The sequence below is a fragment of the Syngnathoides biaculeatus genome, chromosome 22 (genome assembly GCF_019802595.1).
Source record: "Syngnathoides biaculeatus isolate LvHL_M chromosome 22, ASM1980259v1, whole genome shotgun sequence".
Lineage (NCBI taxonomy): Eukaryota > Metazoa > Chordata > Actinopteri > Syngnathiformes > Syngnathidae > Syngnathoides > Syngnathoides biaculeatus.
In genome coordinates, this window is record NC_084661.1 from 14,595,577 (window position 1) to 14,622,511 (window position 26,935).

Genomic DNA, 26,935 nt, shown 5'->3' on the forward strand with positions numbered 1-26,935 from the left:
GCGAAAGTTCTTTCTGTGTTTGTGGGTCGGCGGCGGGCGTTGGGGTGTAGCGCCGCGTGCCGGCTTCCAATAACTGTTGGGCTTCTCGCCTGCGCGACATCACGGGGCGGACCTCTCTGCATTGCAGTTCTGAAGGACGGCAGCCGGGCTCTCGATGTCGGAAGGGCCCGTCGGGGTCAGACCGGAGAAGGGAATCGAGTGCTTATGAGCTGTAATCTTAACAGATTGCGATTTATTAGTTTTTTGTGTTGTCGCAAAACACCCAGCATGCAATAAGTACGTTTAATGGACGGCTTCCTTGGATAGCATTTTATTGTTTGACCCACTTTGAATTTTTTTTTTCCAAATCTATTCAACTTTCTTCAAAATTCCAATTACCAGTAATAATTTTGTCAAATAAAATTTGGCATAATGTTTGTAAACAGAATTATTTCTCATTTGGTCTGGTTTAAATCTGTCGAAAATGTGTTCTCCCTTTCGTAATCATTCCCGATAAAACCTTGGTTTGGTAGGCCCATAACCAAAATTTTCACTTGCAGTTCGCTCGTGTGACGCATTTGGACAGATTGAAAGTTAGCTGCTCTTCGTCGGTGCCGTGAGCTCGCCAAGGGGCGGGACTTCCCCTTCCGCGAGGCCCCAACAACATCAAAATCAAAATAAATTAACATGTAAACAGGATTTAGACTTTTCATATTTCCTTTAAATAATTCCCTTTTTATTCTAAAGGTGATATTTTCCCTCATGGTGTTCCTCAAGGTACCATCCCCGGCCCCCCTTCTATTCTACGATTTCACCTGTAAGCCGCAGCAGAAATTTCCATGGTTTATTTTCTGCTCATTTGCTTTAATGGGGGTAACTTAACACATCTAGCACCTTTCAACGCTCCAGTTGCCCTCCAACCCCTCGGTGCCATTGGTTTTGTTTGGCGTAACCAAAACTCAATCCAGGAATTTTGTGTGAAAAATCGGCTTCTGCCGAGGAAACAAAGCACGCGGTGCGAAAGCGAGCTAAGCCGCAAACGACATTGACGAGTAGGATCACACCATCCCCGTCTTATCTCGTCTTTAAAGACCTTGTTGATTTGTTTTCGAGGATTTTCGGAGAAAGATGGCTCATCACCGAACGTGTTTACCAAAGCTCAGTTCTTTATCCCGGGAGATCAAACAACAAATCTCTCGCTCTGTCCAACACTAAGATGTAAACGAAAGAAAGGTCAAAGAGAATTTGCTGGCAGACAATGCTCTTATGCTAGTCCCTACGTCCGTTTACTGTTCTGCTTTAGGGTTTCGGGCAATTTTAGTAAGTTCTTGCCCCAAAATCGAATATTTAAAACGTACGTCGTCATGGGGGGGAAAAAAACTCTAAAGAACAAAATGTTCTTTTTTTTTTTTTTACACGGTTTTCTTCCTTTAATTGCTGAATTTGACAATTTCTTCTTTTTTTTTTTTTTTTTTTTTGTTTGTTCTTCAGCGATGGCGCCAACACAGCCAGGCCTGCGGTCGGAGGTTTTCAAGCCTTGCGTGGACGATAAGGATTTGGCCTTTTGCCTCAACGAGGGCGAGTGCTCCATCATCGAAACCGTGGCCGGGGTCCATCGTCACTGCAGGTGAGGACTTTTGTTTTCCCCCCCCTCCCTTTCCTGGAGGAAACGGGATAAAATTGTGGCGCGCACATACACACGCAAACGGAGCGCACTCGGAAGTCCGTAATCGCCTCAAGCACTAACTGAGGGATCAGAGATGCTTTGGCCGCATTAGCTTCCGCTGAGTCGCTGATCCGCACAAACAAACAGTTCTGCCTGGAAACATATCTGCCCGTCCACCCAAATGTAGGGAAATACGGGCCACGCGCGCGCCATCACGGCAAACCGCGGAGCGCAAAGCGTGGCGGGGTGTAACCGTGACGACGATCTTGTGGTACTCGATGTGTCAGAAAAGTTCCATGAATCCGTATCACAAATGATATGTCTTTATCCTAATTTAGCACGTCAGATGTGCAAAAGAAGTACAAATCGGTACTTTTCATGCACAAGCAAAAAGCATAGAAATTTTACTTTTATTGTGTTATAAGTCAGACTCAAGGTTGAGGTCATATTCCACAAATATTTAATAACAAATTCCAGCCATCATCCAAGTGCATGGGATCTCGGTGAAGCATTTGTGGATTTTTAACAGTACAATGCCAGGTACTGTAACTCCACTAGTTATACAATCAAGGGGTTGTATTATAATGCTTTTTTTTAGCAAGATGGATGACACTGAATATCAACGCACGCAACCAGCAGGGTAAGTAGTTGTCAAAAATGCACAATTTCAAGACTTAAAGTGTTTTAGCAGCTGAAGGAAGTATCTAAAGGAGTAATGGGATCAATTAGCTTCTGTCATTCTTGCCTTTGCGAGTTCCGCGTTTGATTTTTATTGCATTAAATAGCCAAGTGGAGTCTTATACAGCTACAGCCACAGAATACATCATTTTGGGAATTACACGATGAGAAATGGAAGGAACCAGAATCTTGAAACATTTGACGAGAGCACGTCTGAGTGAAATCAAAGCCAAAACAATGCAGCGTATCGTAAACTTTACGACCTTAACGGTCCCTTGACTTTTTTTAGTCCAAAAGAACAAATCACCTCATAACGTACAATATAGTATTTTTTTTTTAACAACTTGAGTCATGATTAAGAAATCATTGATTTCGAGCTGCGTTTCGAAACTTGAATCGATGAAAAATCTCATTTTGCTTCCTTCTTCCTGTCTTTCTCGCAGCCTTCCTTGTGCAGGATGTTCATGTTTGCCAATGCTAATAAGGCTCCCAAAATAAACATGCAAATTTGGTTTAAGACCTACTTCCGCATGGGCGCAGTCGCTCGCTCCCCCCGCTGTACTCTCAAAACGCCGCTTTTGCGCCGACTGTAAAACCGGCGCAGGAGAGATAAGCGCACGGCAAATTGCGCGGTCGGCCGTCTGGACGTGTCTGACGTTTTTCCCCTTTCGAAGTCAAAAAGGTCCGCGCGCTAATGTGAAAAGGCGACGTTTTGCGGCGCGACCGAGCCGAGCGGGAACGTTTTATCGGGACCCGACAGTGGCGTCTGCTGTCAAAGGCGGAAAATACACGCAGTCAGCTACAAGCTAACAAAGGCGTCATAACAAACTGGCCGCAACGTTGGCAAGACTCGAGCAGCTTTCAAAACTATCCAATATTTGTAATTAGTCATTGTTATTGCTATTATTGTTGGTGTTATTATTAGTCGGAGTAGTATTATTAATAGCATTGGTAATACATTTACTACCACTTGTAAATCCCACCTTACTACCAGTTGTAGTAGTAGTAAATAAATTTACTTCTACTTCAACCACTAGTAATCTATCCTATCTACCCATTTTCTTGGCCGCTTATCCTCACAAGGGTCGCGGGAGTTCTGGAGCCGATCCCAGCTATCACCGGGCAGGAGGCGGGGTACACCCTCGACCGGTCGCCAGCCAATCGCAGGGCACATAATATTAATATTAATAATATGAGTTGTTTCTGATTTGGCTTTTCTTAAATGTGTGTTTTGGTTGAATGAACTTTTTTTTTTTTCCCGCTACTGCTGAGAACATAATTCCCAGATTGTAGTCACAAATATGTAAAATGTGGAAATATATATATATGTAAATAAATATATTGATGCATAAATAAAGCATGCACACACTATATATATATTCTCATTTGAGAATTTATTTGTAGCTAACAAAAAATGAAAATATTCTATACATTCGGTCAAGTGTTTTGTAATTGTATCTTGCAAATAAATTAAATATTTTACTTATCCCACAAAATAATAATAAAATATAACATTCTATTAGCAGGACAGCTCATATAATGTACTGTAAATGAAAAATGTAAATATATATTCCAAAAATTTAGCATTTATATGCTATTATAATTGATCACTTAGATTAAAAAAATATATAATAATAATAAATGACATTCCTTGAAGTTTATTTCATTTCTATCCACTATTTTGGTATGCAAGCAATAATTGTGTGTGCGCGTGTGTGTGTGATGACAATGCGGCGTTAGTTCAAATCTCCTTGCGCTGCCGCCATGGTAACGCTTTCTCTGGTTATTGCAAGGACAAAGAGAGAGAAACACTTACCTTCAGCCGTCGTCGTCATCATCATCATCATCATCGCGGCAGTGGGATTTTTAATACGCCAGTCGTGATGGATTTGGAGGCATATCGGGTATCGACGCCCGCTGTCGTAATTGATACGATTAGGCGTTTTTCACGTTTGATCGCCGCCACCGAAAGCTTTTAAACGCACGCGGGGCGTATTTGAGCGGACAATTCGGGCCAAATCCTTTAGCAACTGTGCAAATGTATCGAAGATGCTTTCAAATGATCATTTGGCGTATTGGACCGCAAATGTTATTATTGCCGTGCTCAGATGGATGCAAGTTAACGAATTTGCTTACAGGGCAGACGTACTCTGTCATGTTTGTGTCCTTAAATAACATGTATTAGAAAATACCGTGGAAAATCAGCAGGAATATTTTGATTGAGAAAGTAGTGTAATTGATACTGTTAGCTAGCTAGCTTGCGGTTTTCACACTTTTATGTTAAATGTAAATGTATTGTAGTTCACAGTTAAATAAAACTGAGATGTACTTCAGAAATGAACTCATCACTGTAATGTTATGCACAGTTTGGAGATTTAATGAAGGGATTCTTTGGCTGACCACGCGAGGGAGCCAAACTACCACCTGTAATGCTCGTATCGCACTTTATCGTTGTCGAATGAGTCAACGTTCTAATATAGTCAAAGCTGTGCTTCCAAGCATTATTAACACATATCATTTTTTTTTTAAGTATTTAATCCACGATGAATATGTCTACAAAGGCGTACCTTTGTCCAAAATACGGCACAGAGAAGTCGACACCTACGGCGAGTCGCGGGCGACTTCACCTTCACGGTCACACGCGCCCGCCTGCACTCCAGCTATGCGGGGACATAAAAATCAGACGGATGGAAAAAGGCCAATTACAGGCTTTTATTAAAATGACAATAGTTTGTTTTACGGCTCGCCGGCTGAGCTTTTTATGACGCGCTTTGCAGACGCGAACGCGTGTATTTGGGGGGAGGGGGGGGGGGAACGGCGCCGGATTTGGATTTTAATCGCGGGCCGTAAACAATGATGGATGAGCGGCGTGTGAGGTGTGCTGGACAGCGCTGATATTGTGGCAGCTTGCAAGTTAACTCCTCGGGCCCTTTTTTTTTTTTTTGCCCCTATAATCATATCTTATGGAAATAACCGTGTCACAATCGATCATTTTTGCGTGGATGACCTTGGCCGGGCTCGCGCATTATTGATGATGCGCCCGGGGCGAAGATGTCTCCCTTCTACATTTTGTTTGAAAGAAGTACGCTTGGAAATTAAAAGCATTTTGCTGGACTCGACGGGCTGCTACGGTGGAGTATTCCAGTCAGGATTAGATCGGTAGTCTTTTGTTAGGATAGGTTAAGTGTTTTTAGCTATAATAGCTAGTTAAGCTAGTGGCTAGGTGTTTGTCTACCTGTAGATGAGGAGAAAAAAGAAGAAGATGCAAGGATTGTCTCTGACCATGATGGCAAACAATATTTGTGGGTTGAATGTTTTTGAGCTTGTATAACAGTTCATCTGAGGTTTGATTTGTTTTGGAAGAATTGCTCCCGATCACATGTTGTCGCCGGCCCACTGACCATAGGGTGCCCCCCTTTTATCTTTTTTTTTTTTTTAAAAAGTCTTTCCCCAGCGCACGACTTGTTACGGTCTTTATCAAAGCGACGCGTTCCTGCAGAGGGACCGCGCGTCGTCACTTTTGCACGCAAAAGTTTCCCGGCTCGTGACGCAAAGATGATGCAAAGCCGCTGCAAGCTCAACAACTTCATTAAACAGGAAACGATGCAAACGCCGCAGCCCACTTCCTGCTTTTCTCCCTGTAACCTTTTCTTTTTTCCTTCCCTTTTTGTCAGCGCTTCTTTCGGGTTTATAAGTAAATCCGTCATTATTGGATGAGAAATGCGAATACACGGCTGCAGACGCGGACTTCGAAGCTTCTTTCGAGAGGAAAAGTTTACGTTTCAATCACTCATTTTCATCAGGGACAATCAACGAACGGGCAATTAATCGCCAACATCCAGATTGAGTTATAAATTAGCAGTAACAACAAGAAACGAGATCAAATTCAAGAGTGTTGCCTAACTAAAGAATAATTGGGGATTGAGTCAACGTCTGCCGAGCCGTGATTGAAATTGGCGCGTGTGATGCAAAGAAAGTTGCCGTGGCAACATGGGATCGTCGGGCAAAACGGTCAGGATGCTCTTTTTGGTGCAGACGTTCCCTTTTGGTGCCTTTAAACAACCCCGCGGAGTAGTATGGAATCAGAGTTTTAGTTTAAAATGTCTTTCGATGATCCCTTCCTGTCAGGAAATTCTGTTTATTTATAATCGCGGTCCAGTCATGCAGCAGAACCGCTTCATTGAGCCATTTTAATGTTAAAAACGTAAAATCAACTTTTTTTTAATTGCATTTTCGCCATGAAAATTACTGTAAATATTTTTAGGCAAAGAAAATACATTTTAAAAGTAAAAAAAAAGAAAAGGTAAATGCAACATTTTTTCTTGAATCTGCAAATTGTTGAATTTTTTTAAAAAATAAATTGAATTAAATTTTTTTAATTGGAAAAAATTGGTTAAAAGTCCCCACTGAAAGAGTAATATTTATTAAATTGCCAGAATATTTTTTTTCAATATAAATAAAACTTGAAACAAATATTTTCATATAAATAAATAAAAATAATAAATCATAATAATAAATATCTATCTAAAATCAACTTTTTTTAGTTGAATTTTCACATATTGTATCACACTTTAACCCCTCTCTCTGAAAATTCCTCTAAGTAAATAATTTTTTAGGGAAAATAAAATACATTTCAAAAACTAAAAAAAAGAAAATGTAAATGCACATTTTTTTCTTGAATCTGCGAATTGTTGGATTGTTTTTCAAAATAAATTCAATTGAATTTTTTTAAATTAAAAAAATCTGTTAAAAGTCCCCACTGAAAGATAAATATTTATTAAATTGCCAGATTATTTTTTTTTCAGTATAAAGAAAACTAGAAAAAAAACATTTTCAAATAATAAATACAAATAATAAATCATAATAATATATTATTTAAAAAATATATATTTTTAAAATCACAAAACATTTACACACAGAGTTCCAGAGTAACTTTTTTTTGTTTTAATTTGAGTACAGTAAATGTGTAATGTGAATTTTTAGTCTCCCTGAAATGTGTCAGTCAGCCACGTTGAACTTGTGGAGCTACTCATGCGGAAAAAACCAATTTCTTTTTTTTTTTTCCTCCTCTTTTCGCCGCAACCGTTTTGCGCATAAAGTCGCACTCGATGTCGGGATTTGTCCCCTCTGGCCCACGAGGTTCGTCGAGGATAAAATAAGGACGATTAATCCTCTTTAGTGTCGTTGATTGTTGATAGATTGTTATGAATGAATACACGAATGCTGTAAATTTGCGCGCTAACATGGAGACCCCGCCCACTTTTCGATTTCACACACTTCATTCATGCATTTTTTTTAAATATATTCTTAATAGTGTATGGCAAAAGCAGGTGATGCAACTGCGCTTTGACGCATTTAAAATCAATTTAGGTGCGATTATTTTCAATTGCCATTTTTTTTTCCTTTCCTTTGTATTATGGCGGCGTGTGCTTCAATTGTGATTGATCAGACATTAACAATAATTGCAGTGATTGAGCGCCGGCGTGAATAATTCATGGGCAGATTTGCACGTTAGATTGTTTCGCCCAAAGGCATGCTGACGCCGCTTATTAGATCATATTTAAATGAAGATTGATTGCTTTCTTTTTTTTTTTTTTTTTTTTTATGCTTGCTCCTGAAAAGCCATCGGTGCAGATGGATATTCCGAGCCATATTTCATAATGTGCGTGCAGTACCTCGGGGGACGTGCGGCAAGATGAAGAAAGACATAAAATCTCCAAAAAGGAACAAACACAATCATGCTCCCTGCTCCAAGTATGACAGAAAAGTTGTTTTCGTGATGAACTTGTCCATAAAAGAATATTCCATAATGTTTTTTTTTTCCTTTCTTCAAAGTAAATAAACTTACATGTTGGCCACTGTCCAGAAATATTTTTGCTTTTTAGAAATACATTTTAAAAAGATACTATACAGTATTTATTTTTTAATGTGTTTAATTATTTTTTTTAATTAATGTGCTTCCTGGAAGAATTATAATTTAACGGTAAACAGAATAAATTGGGTATTTCTGTAGATTTTATGATTAAACAGTGTTAAAAATAAATAAGCGGGAGATTGTGCAAATTTATGAATAATTGAGGCTCCCTCATAATTGACATGAAACGTGACTAATCCGAGCCGTCCTTGAAGAAATCCCAAAAATCTGCAAATAGGTGAATTTCCTGTGAGTACGCGGGGGGGCCCGCTGTCTGTATTTTAAGATCGGTGCTTCCTGGACCCCAAATGAGGAATTGAGTGTTTTGTCTCGTTTTGTCTCGGCCTGTCCACACACAGGCCTCAAACGCCGTCAGCGGCGTTCGCCCCAAACCGACAAAGCGGATCCCCGTAATGAAGACCACCGCCTCTCAATTTCTCCTTCCCGTTCGGCTCCTTCTCACCGCTCGGCCGATGAAATTGTCAGAGCGCCGTCGGAGCTTGACGGGTCGTACTAATCCTCGTTGCTCCTTGGTTGATCCGTCCTGCTCGCCAAAAGACGTTCGCCGGGTTTCAAAGCCAATGAGCGTTAGGCTCACAGTTCTGGCCTTCCGGGTTCAATCCCGGACCCGCCTGTGTGGAGTTTGCACGTTCTCCCCGTGCCTGCGTGGGTTTCCTCCGGGCGGGCACTCCGATTTCCTCCCACATCCCCAAAAATACATGCACCATTAATCGGAGACTCTAAATTGCCCCTAGGTGTGATTGCGAGTGCGGCTGTTTGTCTCGATGTGTCCTGCGACTGGCTGGCAACCGGTTCAGAGTTGCCCGTTGACAGCTGGGATAGGCTCCAGCACTCCCTGCGATCCTTGTGAGGATAAGCGGATAAGAAAATGGATGGATGGGTTTATTTTTATGGCCTTCATTGCGATTCATGGCAACTTGTATGGGATCTGGACAAAAACCTGTCGCTAAAAATACAATATACTGATTAAAATCTGGAAATATACATTTGAGTGCAAGTCCAGGCAACAATGTAAAGATTTATTTTCATGGTTCGAGTTATATGAACTCCACGATCTCATGTTTCTCCCTCTAATTTTTACACCTTTTCGTTGAGATTCAGCAGACGCCGGCAGACGAATTTGTTCGGCCGACAAGGCCTCCCTTTTTGTCGTTGTTGTTGTTGTTCAATCTTTAGCGGTGAAAGACTGCTTGTCACGAAGCACAGTTCAAGGTGCCCGTTTGTGGTGTGGCTTTTTTTCTTGGAGGGGGGGGGGGGGGACTCACTGCCCTATTTCCCGCACTATAAGGCGCACCCGATTATAAGGCGGACCTTCCATGCATGGCCTGTTTTACGAACATTTTTTCCATATATAAGGCGCGCCGCATTATAAGGTTCATAGAATACTGTAGATGCTGCAGCTTTATTAATAGATTACAATCCAGCGTTCTGACAACTCCGTTCACTCCCAAAATGAATAAACATCTGTTTTATTGTTTTCCCCGGGGTAAAATCAGTGACGTAATATTGTAGTAGTGTAGGTGTCATTTTGGGGTCTTTACACAAACACACGAATGGAAATGAAAGGGCACGCGTCGCGCAGTCATATATCCCAGCATGCACCACCAGCTACTTCTTCTACAGGGAAAAATCGAGTCGGCAGCCGCTTACCAAACCTGCGGCGGTGGGGGGGGGGGGTCCAATATATGGATGTGTGTTTCCCGGAGATTTAAAGAAAACAGATGGGCCGGTGGTGCTGGCGCTAACTAGACCGAGGGCTTTGTTTTCAATAGGTTGTGAGGTTCTCGAGGACCTTTATTTTTCATTTTTCAGCACAAAACCTCATCACGTACATAACAGGTTGGACCGGGACAAGGTGACCTTGCGCGGCTATTTAATTGTAAGAATGTGCACCTGTGAGCTTGGCGACTTGTTACTTGGATGTGAACTTGCGGAGACAATTACTTGGATGTGTCCTTGAAGGAGCATTTACTCGTCGGAAGTTTTTTTTACCTGTACTTTGTACTTCTCAAGGAGTATTCTTTGGGCGAACAGGCCCTTGAAGTTGCTTCCTCGTGAGCGTGAGGACGCATACTTGATATTTGCGAGGGCGGTTACTAGGGGCGGCGAAAGAGCGGGCACTACTAGCTTATCGACCTGCTCTATTTAATTTGGAGCGGAATGAAGTGAAGTTGCAAACGAAAGGAGACGGACGGACGGACGAGCAAACCTCGTTGTTCCAGCCCGACTGAAGCGGTAGTTTGACGCCAGTCGGCAAGAAAAAGTAAGCTAACGCCGCATTATTTGTCAGGCCTTTTTTTTTTTTTTTTTTTTTTGTAAATCATTTTTTTGTCACGCTCGTAACGGATGGGTCCAAGGGAAGTCCTCTTAAAAGCATCCTTTTTTTTATCGTCCATCATCATATTGTCCTTAAAATGACGCCGCGATTTTACGGAGTCTTTAAATAGACAAAAGCGAACGGCCATATTTAGATAACCCGAGCGGCGGATTTACAGTATGTCGGCTCCGACGTCACCGGCTGCCTATTGAATTATTCCGACTCCCCCGCGACGCAGGGACGAACCACCTTGGCGGTTAAAAGTCACCGTCGTCGTTTTCCATCAAGTCACTTTGTCAACGCTCGTGTTTCATTATGATATCGTGATTTAACAGAGCACGACATATCAAATTGAATTTGCGTTGACGCACGCAGTCGATTGTAAGTACTAATGTAATATTTGGTCGCTGACTACTGCAGTAGTCGTACAATACAATGGTGGTGGCTTTTTACATAGATGTAGTCGGCGGTAGCACGGTGGATCGACCCGGGATCGATTCCGCACCCGCCTGTTTGGAGCTTGCATGTTCTCCCCGTGCCTGCGTGGGTTTCCTCTGGGTGGGCATTCCGGCTTCCTCCCGCATCCCAAAAACATGCAACAGTAATTGAACACTCTAAATTGCCCCTAGGTGTGATTGCGACTGCGGCTGTTTGTCTGTACGTGCCCTGCAATTGGCTGGCAACCAGTTCAGGGTGTACCCCACCTCCTGCTTGATGATAGGTGGGATTGGCTCCAGCACTCCCTGCGATCCTTGTGAGGATAAGCGGCAAAGAAAATGGATGGATGGATGGATGGATATATTGCTAACTAGTGGTCTGGTACCCACATTACAGGCCTTTGTCGGACTGCAACACCGTGTATGACTCAGTTTTTGGAATAAACTACATTTGAACCTTATGCCTCTGGCTGAAAATCCTGCATTTGGGTCCGCCCCCCTACTGGAGGTTGGCGACAGCAACATTAATTGGACACTCTAAATTGCCCATAGGTGTGAATCCGAGTGTGGCTGTTTGTCTCTATGTGCCCTGTGATTGGCTGGCAACCAGTTCAGGGTGTACCCCGCCTCCTGCCCGTTGACAGCTGGGATAGGCTCCAGCATGCCCCCGCCACCCTTGTGAGGCTAAGCGGCAAAGAAAATGGGTGGATGGAGGGAGGGATGAATGGAATCTAGTAGGAAATGGTAAGCCTCTTAACTGAAAATGACGCAAAAACCGTTGGGATGAACAGGATGAGAATGATCAGATGGAGAGTCACGGAGAGGTCAGAGGGTGCCTTGAAACAATTAATTTAATGATCCATTTATTAGTAACATATATATTTTGAAAAGATTTGTAGTTTACAATTTGATAAGTTCGGTGGTGGTCATTCGCCTTTGTTTGGTGTCTTTCATTACATGCTAGTAGGAAGCTAGTCAATGTGGTTTTGTTCCATACACATCATGTACTTGTGTTTATCTTCTTCTTTTCCTTTCGGCTTGTCCCGTTAGGGGTCACCACAGCGTGCCATCTTGTACTTTCTTTATCTTTTTATCGATTACTTCTCTTTGTCTAATTCTTAATTTTACAGCCAACCTTAAACGGGAGCGGCGTGAAGAAAGGACTTCAACCTATTTGCCAAACCGCTGCTTGTTGTGAAGTTCGTAGCCGCCATAGCTAGACTTGCTAGCTTAAATTGTCGCGTGTAAAAATTGGCCAAAGCGATGGCTCGGATTGGCGAAAATTCGAGGGACCGCAGTATTATGAGCATAATCCTTGCCAAATGCACCTGAAGCAGATTATATCTGTGTGGAAAATGAGCAGTACAGTTCGTATAAAATATACATGGTACATTTACAGCTATCGTTACTCTGAGTAGCAGGTTAAACGTCCTCATGGATGTCCTCAAGTTCCCTCATCACCGGCCATGAGAAAAGAGAGAAGAGAGGGTGAGCGGCCCGGCCCGGCCCGGCCCAGCGGTGGAGATGAGCGAGGGAGGAAGATTAGAGTTCCCCGACAAGGAGGCTTTCAAGTTTGTAGGTTTGAAGTGCTAACGAGATGCAAATGTGTGCAAATAAGTGCGCGAGCACACACTGCAAAACTCTCGCGGAATACTCAGAAGCAAAGAGCTAATTGTCCAAAAAATAGGGGAAAAGTTTTGGGTGGGAGTTTTCTCTCCCCAAAAGCTTGCAAGGAATCGGAACATGGCCGCTAATTAACGGGCTGATTATCCGGTGACTTGTTCTGATCTGATTGGAAAAGAAAAATAAACCCTGCAAATTTGGGGAATGGACTCATTTGATATTCCATCAAGGTAATGTTCCTTTGGAAGTGTAACGGCAGAGGACGGAATGATGATTCATTCATGAACATTTATTTCATTTCAAAATCCAGAGGAAAAATCATAGAGCCACAATGATGGATAATACCTCGACAATATTGCCTGACCTCGCGGAACACTGCGTCATGAGCAAGGCTTTGGCCACTAGACGGACATTTAAGTTGGCGTTTTTTGTCACTGGCTATTTGCCAGTTCGTTGCCTCGCGTTTGTGAGTTTGCACTGTGTTACCGCGTGCAGACACCGCTTCTGAAATAAAACCCACTGGACATTATGCCTTTGCCTCGGAGTCCTGCATTTGGGTCCTCCTCCGCACCGATGGCCCGAGACACATTGAAGTTTTGTCCGAATTTGGAAGCGCTTTTTTACGGGGGCTCTGCAGTCATCAGAATGCGGCGAGAAAGCAAAACGCACCTGTTCATTGTCCCGTTCTTCATTTGATCGCCTCCAGACGTGATTAGACTGTGCTCAACCACAAACACAGCGGGGGGAATAGTTTCGCAACACGTGACCAGACAAATAAAGCCGAGACGGACGAACGGATCGATGCTCCAATTACCGTCGCTGACACATAAAATCTATACGCGGCGTTATGGAAGATGGCAAGGCGATTCGACTGCCGTTCAAAATGTCCGCGCTACATAGAGTCAGAGCGTCGTCGAGGGGGGCATACCAGCTGCTCCCCCCGACGTGAAGGGACTTTAAAATGCCTCCGTGCGCACACTTCCACGTTTCCGCACGACGCGACACGGCGCAGATGATCCACCAGATTGTGACGTCGAAGCCTCGTAATCTGGCCCGATCCCTCGTGATGACACAAGCATTAGCGTGCAGACAAAGACGGGGGAGAATTTACTGACGGGTTCGGAGAAACTTGGAGTTTTGTTTTCTTTTTAAAGGGACACGGTCCACTTTCTCACACTGAGTCGGTGGCTCGGCCTTTTGCTATCGTAATGAGTTCCACTAATCGTAAATGTTGTTCAAATTCAATTTTCGTCCCTCCGCAAACAGCGCGTGACTCCGACGCGATGCGCGAACGCCGTCGACATCCCTGAGCGCGACTCGCGTCCAAGGCTTCCCGCGAGCGCCTCGGTGGCGACAAAAAGAATTCAACACCGACGGTGTGAAAAGTATTTGCACTTATATTTCGCTTGCAATCGAAAGCAGGCGTAACGGGGGCGACGCAGTCTCGCGGCCTCGCCGGATTACTCACGCCCGAGCGTGGGGATACAAAACGGTCCGGGGAATGAAAAGGAGCTCAGACAAAAAAAAGGGGGGGAACGCGCGGAAAGCGGACGCCGTCTCCGTATTTAAGAGCAGACTCCATTTATTCAGCGCGCGGCCAACCTTAACTCCCACCTTGTCAGCGGCTCTGTTTTATCTGCCGCCATGCGGCAGATCTTTCCCTCCCCTTTCGCGTACGCACACACACTGTTTCCATGGTTATGGGCTGCAGGAAAATCACTATGTTCCAATTTATTGGAACTTGTTAAACATTTGTCACGCCCCCACCACAACCCTCCAAAAAAAAAAACAACTGTTTACACTGAATTATCCATTTAAAGCAGCTGTAGTTTATTTTTATTTATTTATATTTTTTTTAATGTAACAAAACGGCATGAATTGACAAAGTGCGATGTCAGACGTGGGAACCCAGCCGGGCTCATTACTCTGCAGCGCCCCTCGGCTCCTCTGAGCTTTTTCACGATTTTCAAGCAACCTCATTATTTTGCTCTTCTTGTTCTTGTTTTTTTTTTTTTTTTTGTCCAATCTGTACCCTCTCTTACTGTGATGTTGTTTTTTTCTTTTTCTTTTCTTCTCCTTTTTTTTAGATGCTTCCATCTGTAGCCATTGTCGAGAGTTCTAAAAGTAACACAGTTAAAGTAATATGGACTGCTGACAAAATGTTGGTGATAGTATATCCAACACATTTTCTTACATAAATGATTCGATGTTCTTGTGTTTATGTCCTAAATTTATATTTTGATTTTGTCGCATCTCCGCATTAGTACTGAAGCGGGCGGCTCCAGCTACCAGAGACGAGTTCTTTTGTTTTTTTCACACTTGGCCAATAAAGATCATTCTGATTCTGACGACAACGTCACGTTACGATTACGAGACATCTGCGGCGTCGAGTCCGGCAGCCGACTGTTTGAGTCCAGTCCGCACGTTGGCTTAACGACTCTGCGGCAACGTTGAAAGCTTGAAGTCGACTAATCGCTCGTCCCATTTTCGGCATCTGGTCTTCCGATCGGCCAATTTACGGAGGACTTTCGAACCCATTTGCGGCCGTGGCCAGACTATAACGCTCCGCAGAGCAATAAAATGTCTGGCCAAAAACACAACAGTTTTTTTTTTCTATGCCGCTCTGTAGCACAAACCATTTTTTTTTTCTGTGACATCATTTATTAATTGACTTCCACTGAACTTTAGTCACATTATATCCATCCATCCATTTTCTTAGCCACCTATCCTCACAAGAGTTGCAGGGAGTGCCGGGCAGGAGGGGGGGTACACCCTGAACCGGTTGCCACCCAATCGCAGGGCATATAGAGACAAACCGCCGCATTTGCAATCACACCTAGGGGCAATTTAGAGTGTCCAATTAATGTTGCTGTCACGAACCTCCGGTGTGGGGCTCGGACCCAAATATGCAGGACTTCGAGGCAGAGGCATAACTTTCAATGCAGTTTATTCCGGAAACTGTGTCATACACGGTGTAGCAGTCCGACAAGGCAGAGGTACAGAAACGCTAGGCTAGGCGGGATCCAAAAGACATAGTCCGATGACTCTGGGGCAAACTAAGAACTCAACAGGACAGGAACAAACAAAAGGGCACAGAATCCTCTAACCTACGTGGAGAGTCCCACGTGCAGTGAATGCAGCTCACTAACACAAGGCAATGAACTGGCAAATGCCAGTGACAAAAACTCCAACTTGTCTAATTCCAGTCCGAATGTGAAACAGCTCTTGGGAGTGGCCAAGTCTTGCTCATGACAGTTGCGTGTTTTTGGGATGTGGGAGGAAACTAGACTCCCCTGAGGAAACCCTCGCAGGCACGGGGTAGAACATGCAAACTCCACACAGGCGGGTCCGGGATCGAACCCAGGACCTCAGAACCGTGAGGCCAACACTTTACCAGCTGATCCACTGTACCGCCTTGTCGTTTGATTAGACTCACAAAAAGCTCTCCAGAAGCCATGGATGAAATGACGCAGGAAATCCGCCATTTTGGTTTCAAGAGCAGCTCGCAATAAGTGGCGTAATACACATTTAAAGTGACTTTCCCAGCACTGTCTGTATTTAATACAAAACGTATGCGAGTAAATGGGTTTGCGGTAAAAGCAATCATCAGTGGCCACTCGCATAAATTAAGATGTTTACGGGTTTTTGTCCTTCGCCCTTCGAATGAACGGCGAAGCCGTTTGAGCCTGTTGTCCCCCCACAAACAAATCGTTTAGAAAAGCATTTTGCCCTTATTTGTAGCGGCTGATTGAAAGAGGCAGTCGGAATGAGCTAAATGGAGTGAACCAACACGTGTACCGAAGGCTTTTACATGTCCCATTTGTGCCGCTTCACTCCAGTTGAACAAGGGTATCAAAACAAAAACAAAAACAAACAAAAAAAAAAACAGTTTTCAGGAAAACAAACGGCTGCAAAGTTTGAAATGGGTGGAAAGACAGGGGCTTCATTTACGATCAAGACGAATTTGAGTCTCTTATTGGATTTCAAACCACCAGAAGCAAAAATTCCAATCGCTCTAGCAACATTGCTGTTTATTCATACGGATAGATGGATGGATCGATAGATAAGTTTGTCCACCGGCGCGCTGCCTTGCTCTCCAGAAGGCTTTTAACGCCGTGATAATGTGTACCGGCTCCGCGTCCGACGCCGAGAGCAGATTGCGACGATACCGATCAGGAAGAGCGGGGGGGGGGGGGGGGGGGGAACGCACGTATCCTTTTCAGCCCATGGTGGCAAGATTAGACCGGGTCACCGAAACCTCACAGTCGTGAGCGTTGACGGAGAAGATGGAGGGAATACACAAAAGGGATGGCTGACAAAAACGTCTGAGCATATTTGTGATGATTTAGCGCGAAGGGAAGACGGTGCGACGAATCGGACAAAAACCCCAAAAACCTGCGATCGTCCAAAACTCTTTCGCTTACCAAGAAGCTTGTTTTTGGTCATGAAACTTGAACGTGAAGTAGTCTTCACTGTTGCAATGTTTTCGAATAACCTCAAGTACACTCGAGCTCTTGCCAAAATGAGTTTTTCAGTCTAAATGCTGTTGAAAAGCAGAAGAAGGAAAAAAAAAAAAAAACTCCTGAAAATTAATCACATTTCTGCCTCCGTAGGGTGCGTGTTGTAATCAGGAAGCGAGCAAGAGAAGAAGAAGGGAAAAAAATAATAATAACAATACGCATCTTTGTGGTGACAGTTTTCGTGTTGACACTTTCAGGTCAGCTCTGTTTATGCCACGCACACACACACACAAAAAAAAGATTGTTTTGATATTTGAACAACATTCGCCAGCTTCTGTGTCATTTGGAGCTTTACAATAAAGCTGCACTTCTACATATTTTTGTTTTGTTTGGTTGGGCATCTGGCATAAACATAGAAAATATGCGGTGTTGCAGTCTTGTTGTAAAGGCCGTCGTCTCACGTACTCCAAAGGAAATGTCTGGCTATGGAACCTCATGAAAAAAAAAATCAAAAAAAAAAAACATATCCTTGGGCTCACGCAGTGTAATTGCAGGGAGTTGCATGTTTCCAAATGTGAAAGGTTAGATGTACTAGGGGGGAAAAAAGGCAATTAGCTTTCTTGCGCCATTTTACAAACATCCCCCAGAGACATGGTAAACAAACAAAAAGACACAACTATATATATATATATATATTTTTTTTTTTTTTTCCCTCTTCTCCACCAAGATGTGGGCGCATGCAGATTTAAGGTTCAAGTGCAAAGCCTCCAATATAACAACAACAACGAGGAGAGCCACAAATAAGCCCAACAACCAATAGAAAATGACCGTGTGAAGGGAAAGATGACAAAAAAAAGATTAAAAAAAAATCCTCTCTGGCAGCGCTTGTTTGCAGACTCTTAGTTGCCGCTTTGTGGCCAGTTTATCGGCTCAGGTTTGCGACGGCGGTGCCGCGTTGCTGTCCCGTCACACGCACGTCGGTGGTCGGTCTGAAGCTGCCGCCACACGTTGCCATCACTGCAGTACATTTATGTCTTTGGAAAGTGACACTCTTGGCGTGCCTTTGTGAAACGACAACTACCGTAATTCCCGTCTTACAGGGCGCAACAGGTTATAAGCCTCACCCAGTACATTTGGAAAGGAAATACCATTTGGTACATACGTAGGCCGCAGCCGTGTAAAAGCCGCAGGTGCCCACATTTAGATATTTACAAAGAAAGACAGTACACAGAAAGAGTTTAACGCTAGTGCGGCGCTAATGCTAGCACTAACGCTAGCAGGGCCGGTTAAAATAAAACTTAACGATAAATATCACTGAGATACGCCAGTAACACAGCAGCAACACGCTAGCACAGCACTAAGCTCAGCCTCAGCTTCGCTGTCTGCCAGTGTTAGCCAGAACAATTACCGTAATTCCCGGTCTACAGAGCGCACCTGCTTATAACCCAGTATATTTGGAAAGGAAATACCATTTGGTACATACGTAGACCGCAGCCGTATTAAAGCCACAAGTCCCCGCATTGAAACACGAGATATTTACAAAGACGGTACACAGAGAGTTTAACGCTAGCGCCGCCACGTTAACACTAATGCTGGTACCACAGCGCGTACTAACGCTAATGCTAGCGCCGCCGCGCTAACAGGGCCAGTTAAAAAAAAAACATCCGCGAAAAAATCACTGAGACGCGGCAGTAACACGCTAGCAGGGCCAGTAAAAGTCATTTCCTCGGCGCATATATTCCACCGGTCTCCTTGCGGCCGTTAGAAAAAATGCACAAATTAGCCGGATCACCGCATAAACCGCAGGGTTGAAAGCGTGTGATAAAAGTCGCGACTTGGAAGCCGTAAATCACAGTAATTAACTTCAATCCAATCAGTCTATTCAACGTTGATGAATAAACAAATTCTCAAACAATTTTTTTTTTCTCTCGTCCCTCAATGGAAACACTTGTGGCACACAACGAGGCGCTCGAAAGTGGCCGCGCACTCCAGCGCATCTTCCGAACAGGGGACGCATTTTAGGACCGTGGGGAAAGTATTTATGATTTCAAAACAATTACTTGTGGTGCAGTGTCAATGAGGACGATCTTCATACAAACCCAAATTGTTTTGTGTTCCTGTGCAGACGTTGCGCGTCCGGCTGACTATTCGAGCGTGCCACGTAGCACAAAAACCACAGACATAAAACGAAAATCTCCAGCCAGTCATCCTCATTATCGTAAGTGAGCTTCCTCGGCAGGCCTTTTTGTGCGCCGCGTCAGCGAAGACGCCGCCCAACATGCAACGGGGCAGCTTTTCCTTCAGCGCGGTTGTCACGTTGCAGCATTTAGGAACAGGCGAGCCAGATTCCGATCTTATCAATCTGCTCCCAGGAGCTATTAAAGCTCAGCCGAATTTCCCGCAGCATTGAAAATTGACTCGAAAATCTATACTTGTCTAAGTGTGACAGCATCCCTTTGTAGTAGGAAGACACGGTGGCGAGCCACGAATGCGATGAACCCTGCCTTATTTCCCCTGAGTGGGCACAAATTTCACTTAGTTCGGCCGAATAATTCGATCATAATTTACAATTAGGCGGTTTCGGGGCGTTGGTCAAGCTCTGATTCTGGATTCGGTCGATAGTTTGTGACTCTGAGCTTTAATTACAAGTGACAAAGTTGTAACGAGGGAGAGGAGAGACTTTGGACTTTCTCAGTTACTTTGAATATTCTTCTTTTTGACTTGTACGGAGTCCCTAAAGGGACATTGCGGAAAAAAAGGTTTCTCATTGTAATGAGTAACTTACACATTGTAATGATTTACTCATGAGTAAGTTACTCATTGTAACTCATGAGTAAGTTACTCATTACAATGAGAGTGTCGAAAAATGGCTACCTATGGCTCTTGGCTTATTTACCTACTACCGGTAGCTTTATGCATTCAGCTAGCCATAGCTTATTTACCTGTTAGCAGTAGCTTCCCGAATAAGGAATAAGGGTCTTTTATACATACACACATGCAATGGACTAGTTACTCATTACAATGAGAAATTTACTCATTACAATGAGTGTCAAAAAACAGCTACCTATGGGTCGTAGCTTATTTACCTGGTAGCGGTAGCTTCCTGCGTTCAGGTAGCCGTAGCTTATTGACCTGCTAGCGGTAGCTTCCTGAATAAGGAATAAGGGTCTTTTTATACATGCACACATGCAATGGACTAGTTACTCATTACAATGAGAAACGTACTCATTACAATGAGAAAGTTTCTCATTACAATGAGAAACCAGTTGGGTTTTTTTTTTTTTTTTTTCAATGTCCCTTTAGGGGATCTGTAGACTTCACAACACCGGTATTTTTTTATTTTTTTTTTGGTTTCTGGGGGGCTATTTCTCAGCTTTTATTGAGCTTAGGTACATACTTCACATTAGGTTGGAAAAAAAATCTCAGCAGTAATTCATCGGACTTCAGCGGATCCGCTCGACGCCGTGCCGCCCCCGCCCACCTCGTCCGAGTCCGAGTTCATCTTCCCCTTGTTAGATAACCCGACAGGAGGTTCAGCTTCTGTTCTCGTCCTGAAGTCGGCGTGGGAACGGGAGTGACACGGCACCGCGCCGGAACGGACCACGCAGCGCCGGTTTCCAGATGCGGCGGCTAAATTCAGCGCTGTGAGTCTGCGCTGGACTCCGTCACCTCGCTTATGCGGGGGATTCATTGAGACATCCGAGTATTTTTTTTTTTAATTCCTCCCCCGCTTTACGGTCAAGCCGCAATCATTCCGACTGACTCCAGAAAGTTAGTTTTGCTCCTAATTCCCATCATAATGTAAGAAATCTAATATTTGGACAGACATGTTGGGGAGATTTGCAAGTTCCAATTGATGGATTGGATTAAATGGTTTTTATTTTTTATTTTCTGATGCTGTGCAGAGCACTGACTCCATATGGACATCTAAAAATATGGCGGCAATTATTATTGTATGTTTACCTGCATGTCAGGGTTGCCGTCATCTGACTGGTGAAGAGTGAGTGACGTATTTTTTAAAAAATATGTTTTTAATTCGAGATTTCCTGTGTGCAAGCATCATAGATAAAGTTGATTCCGTTTTTTGTTTTTTTTTTTCTTCCGTACCTGCTGCCACACATCTTGCTGGGAGCACCTTGGCTCTTATTTTTGGATTTTTCCATTAACCTCACTAAGAAGAGGTGCTTGGAACTGTTATGGCACATCAAAATATACCAGCTAATTTTCTCAAAAGGCTTTTAACCTTGTCGTCGGGTCAGTGGAAAATTCTTCATCTACGTGTCCCGGTACCCCTAGGAAGCAAGATCGGGATAATATTTACCTTTTTATTCCTTTTGAGTGGATAAGCAAAGTATCGTCGCTCTTTTTTTCAACTTTATTTTTTAATCTGTAGTCTAATTTGTCTTTAATTCTGTTATTTTCTTATTAGAGGGCAAACTATTTTTCATTTTCCAAGTTATGGCAATCCACAAAGGTTTAATCAAGGCTAGTGGACGCTTTTTGCTTGTTTTCATTTGCGTGTTGTGCTGCTGTTTTCCGAAAATGTAGCACCGGATTTAGCCCGTCTCGTGAGAAGCATGTACATGTTTCACCGATGCTGCATTCAGGAAAACTGGGAAATACAATATTTCCAATATCCAATGAAAAAAAAATTTGAATTAGCAAATGTGCCGTTACTGTGTGCCCACTGCTAGGTGGCAACCCGTCAAGAACTTTGCTAAGAACTTTCCTGTTTTGTGTCCAAACCAATACAATGTTTATGCGGGAGCTAAGCTGGAAAAGTCAAAAGTTTCCCCATTTCCTGATCGCATTAGAACACACGAAATCGCACCTCCGAGCGTTTGGAATCCCGCTGATAAGACGGAATATCCTCGCGCGCTGTGCTGAATCGCTGGCGTTATTTCATGTCGGTGGCAAGTCTTTAGCCTCACTTGTTATCCAGCAGCGGCAAATGCGCCGCAGGCCTTTTTAGATTTCAACACGCCGGATCCCCAACCTGGAATATTAGAAGTAAGCCGATCAAACTTTTTTTTTTTTTTTTTTTGCACAAAGTGAGCTCCGTCGCACATCTCTATTCTTTTTTTCTTTTTCCCGTGACCCACATTTATACACACATGAGCTTCTATTAATCATGTAGTGTCTCTCAGGAGGTGCTTGATGGCTCCTATGAGAGAGTCACACCCCATACACACAAATAATAATCATAATAATAATAATAATACGCTGGAGTGCTGTGTACCAATATTTGATCGTGTCGATTGCTCTCACTTTAAGGGAGATCAACGTGGATATGACATAATAGAGTCGCGGTTCGGTTCATTGCTTTTTCACGCGATTATTTTACACCATCTTTTTGTTGAAGTTTGATTGAAAAACTTTTATAAATTGTATACATTTTCTTCTTGGTTGCTACATTTCAGAAGTTCTGCACATCGAGTGCCAAATAGGGAATCTTTAAAATGCCTTTTATGCTCAAACATATCCAGAAAAGAAAATCACTATAGAAATAAATCAAAATTTGAAATATACATATAAATACTACAATAATAAAAGTTTTAAATAGATATTGACATAATTGAACACTAAAATGATTAAATTCATCAGGACACATTTATTTATATAAGATGGTCTTTATTAATTTAATTGTAGTCCTCTAATTTGGAAGTAAATATGTGGCAAAAGTGTTTGAATTTGAAATTCAGCATTTTCAATCGTTGTATTTCATTGTAACTTTTTGTTAACAATTCAACTGTATTATTATTTATATAAGCTGGTATTTATTAGTTTAATTGTCGTCCTCTAATATGGGAGTAAATATGTGCCATCAGGATTTGATTTTGAAATTCAACATTTTCAATCATTGTATTTCATTGTAACTTTTCAATGTTAACAATTGAACTGGCCACAACTCGCCGTCTGAAATTCACCGTCTGTGCCACCGGGCAGGGTTACTTCAGGTCAGAACCGAAATCCCAGCCAATCCAGTTACGCTTTCTTAGTACGTGACGTCATGTGACTCAGAAAGCGTAACTGCGATTGGCTGGCTGTTCGGTTCTGACCTGAAGTAACCCTGCCCGGTGGCACAGACGGTTGAATTCCAGACAGCGGATTGCAGCAACTATTGAAAATGTGATCACTTTATATTTCAAATTCAAATCCAGTTTTCTGTGGCATTTCAAATCCAAATCCTGGTTGCATACATTGTAAAGTGCGAATGGAGACTAACGTCCCCGAAAGGCAGCAGGCGTCCGTGGAGTCAGCGTTCCAAGCGGCGTAGTTTCCCAGAACAGCGGTGAGGTCTGAAGAAGAAGCCTCGTTCGTCTTTCTCGCCCTTATATAGGTAATCCTTGAAACATTTCAGACTTCCGTTTCACAAAGGACGCAAAGAGTTCGCGTCACACGGATCCGAGAGCATTAGAGGAAACCGCGTCACGTCATAAGGACTTAAAAGTATGAAAGGAAACGGTGTCACAAAGACCCGCATTATAACACCTTAAAAGCATAATGGGAAAATAAAGAGAACAGAGAATAAAAATACACACATAATATTTCATTCCATAATCCAGAATTATTCGGTGTTCAGTTGTGGACTCGATGTGAAACTATGTTGAAGTGAGTTGTGGAGCATCATCATGTAGTGCTTTGTCGCCATTTTGTGACATCGATGGGAAATTACCGACGCTCGGAGGTCATCAATAACTGGTGGATCTTTGCTACCGTCTCCGTGCAGTTTACTCTTTGTCGATCAATTTTTGACAATCACGTTGATGCACCCCGAACGGCCCAGACGGTCACGCCGGCGACAAACGCTTCACCCCGCTTCCGAGAAGCACGCTCGCGCAGCGTTCAGATGGCGCCGGCACCTCGCGATGACGTATGAGTCAAAGGGGAGCCAGCTGTCACGTCCTCGCTTTCTGCCGCTCGCCATTAGCCACGAACGGCGCGTCTTTAAATCTCATTTGGCGCAGACAATCATTGTTTGCCCGCGGTGGGAGTCAACGCGGCTCACATTAGAATCCGCCTAACCTGACGGCAAATCGAGACTTTCCGCGCATGTGGCCTGAATGAAACTGCTTCTGAATACGCTTTCATCCGGCAGTGACTCAGACGCTAATTCTAACAGAGCTAAAAAATTCAATTCCGTGTCATAAGTATTAAACTACAAAAAAAAACCAACAACCTACTTTTGTAACATTTTCTTTTTGTTGGTCTCTCCAATGGAGAAAGCAGTGCATCCATTCATCGGTAGAATTAATTAATCGGCGTTGCTAGGCCCCCGGGGTTGCACATTGGCTCGGGCTGGTCGACGTGCTTTTGTGCTGATAAGAGCGACCGGGAACCTCCTCCTCGCGTTGAGTTGAATGAAAGCGGCCATCGCTGTCACGTACAAAATGAAAAGAGTACGCTTCTGTCTCTCCTGGTTGGAATGGGTCAATATGCGATAGGGTTCCAGTCCGGTGGCCTTTTTTTGTTATTTTTTTTTTTTTTACCGGTGCGGTCGTAGCACCAAATACCAAACGGTTACCGTAATTTCAGCCCAGCAAGCCGCGACTTTTTCCACACGCTCACAACCCTGCGGTTTATGCGGTGATGCGGCGCTAGGGTTAGTGCGGTGCTAGCGTTAGCGCACTTGGTTATAAGCATACCTGTCAACTCGTACGGTTTGGTGAAGAAAGTAACACATGAATACAATTCTGAACACAGTAAATGTCACTAAATAGACTTTGACAATTAGACATTAACTTCAGATATTATCATTATGGAGATTTAGAAGAAAAATCATTGGAAAAACTCGTGTTTTTTCCCTCCGTTAATTTGACATATAATTTGCTTCGGTCTGTTATAAGGATTTTTTTTGGTAGTTTATACAGGTTGGCGCTCCGAAAAGTTGTGTACAAGATGTTATGTACAAGACTCAGTTTAGCTAGCTAGCATTAAACTCTTTCTGTGCACCGAGGCTTATTACCCGGTGCGCTCTGTAGGCTGGGAATTACGGTAATTACGTCACACTTCTCTGTTGGTTATGAGATAGATGATGAAAAACCAATTGTAACTTAAATCTGATTCATTAAGTCTGACCTGAAGTCTGATTTACTGCCATTGACGGCTTTTAACGTGTCAAATCTCCGTGTTGAGTGGGAGGACTGGCGGTGCATGGGTATAAATTTGTTGTAGGTGTGCGTGTTTTGCAATTTTAATTAGAAATGGAAGCCAAATGTCTGCTCCTGGGATTTTGATCGGCCGACAGAGTAGTTTATGAAAGTCTGCCAGCTTAATGCTAACACATAATGCAAAACGCCATTGAGAGGCTAAAGAACAGAATAGATGTCGCGGTGTTAAAACTAGAGAGGTGAGCGCAGTCGATATAGCAACACATGTAGACAGACAACATAGCAATACTCACAAACTGCGACCACGGTTTTCTTTATCCAGTAAAACACATCCATGAAGTTCCCCAGACTCGATCAAGTTGTTGATTGCGGCCCGCGGAGTCTTCACATGTGAACGGTCTTCGGCCTTTGGTGTGAACGTAAACCTTTTGAATCATGGAAGTCGTATAGATTGGGGGGAAAAAAATACTAAAACTAAAATGACTCAAACGGCCATAGATCAAGAAATTGAGTGCTACATCGCAATCAATGAAGTCGTGTTGAGCGTTTTACTTTGACAAGCATTCTGGGGATAGGCTGCTTTTTAGCTGTCAGCGAACTCTATTTGCATAATTGCTTCCCTGCAAAGGAGCTTCCCTCAATGTCGGGCCACGCCGTTGCTGTGGTAACTTCCTGCGTCATTTCTAATTAAAAGGTCCTCAATTTACATTGCGGTGGAACTTGTATGTTTTCTTGATGAAATCGTCCATTGCTGTTAGCACTTTAACCTTCTACCTGGCCTTTCCCAGAATGCAAGATGGGAAAAGCGCTCACTGGAGACGATCGATGAGTCTATTGATTTGGGATTTCAAGGGCATCATATGTGAAGACCGCATAGATTATGCTAGTATTTATCGAGGTGCTTTCCTGAAATAGCTCGCAGATATTGCTGAGACCGAGGTTGAGAGCGTCTTCGGATGACGTACCGTTTTATGGGCCTCAGTTTGGTCCGCGATGACAAAATGAACATGAACCAAATTGTTGTAACCATAGAAACAGATATCCAAAGTGTCATACGGGAAAAAGTTTGCGGTAGAAACTTTTTTGGGTTTTCCTGCAGTATTTGCTCGCATTACGCTAAGCTAGCATAACCCATGACTAATCGGCTCTCTGCTAAAATGAAACGTAATCTACTTTCGCAACCGTGATCCCTCGGTTTCCAAACCGAGCCAGAGGGATAACGGGTTCTCCAATCTAATCATTATCAGCTCTAAAAATGTAACATTGCTAATTTGCAACATATCTGATGCTAAATCCATTCCGGTCTTTTGAGGCTGCGGAGTGGAATCCAGGCTATTATTTCTTTGATATCGAACTATAGTTTTAATCATCGATACTGAACTCACTTTACAATAAGCGGCGGTTTGGCAGATAGTAGACAACTCTTCAAAATAAAGGCTTCAAGAAATTTGCTGTCTTTCCAGCAACCACCTCACTTGGCTTTAAAGTCCGCTAGATGAATACTAACACGACGCAAAATGCTACAATCGGTAACACGGCATTAGAATCCTTTAATATTTGTGCTGTAAATGGTGGCGCAACATATGTAGACAGATAATATAACAATATTTATAGGTATGTACGATCTGAGGGTCTTAGCCCATCTCTGTACAATTTTTCTGTATGTGTATTATACTGCCCCCAGTTTGCCAAATATTAGAAGATGTAGTACATATGTTGAAATGAAGCA

General features: G+C 43.2%; 1 protein-coding gene across 5 annotated transcripts in view; it reads left to right on the plus strand.

Moving 5' to 3' along the window:
• The window catches only part of nrg3b (neuregulin 3b), a 243,155-nt gene that overhangs the window by 159,946 nt on the left and 56,274 nt on the right, over nucleotides 1-26,935 (plus strand). For 4 of the 5 annotated variants that reach the window (XM_061810872.1, XM_061810874.1, XM_061810873.1 and 1 more), the window contains one exon: nucleotides 1,471-1,606. In XM_061810872.1, coding sequence (XP_061666856.1) covers nucleotides 1,471-1,606 — 136 coding nt within the window. Of the gene's footprint in view, nucleotides 1-1,470; nucleotides 1,607-7,945; nucleotides 8,174-26,935 lie in introns of those variants that run through there. The other variant, XR_009793668.1, reaches the window with a different exon arrangement.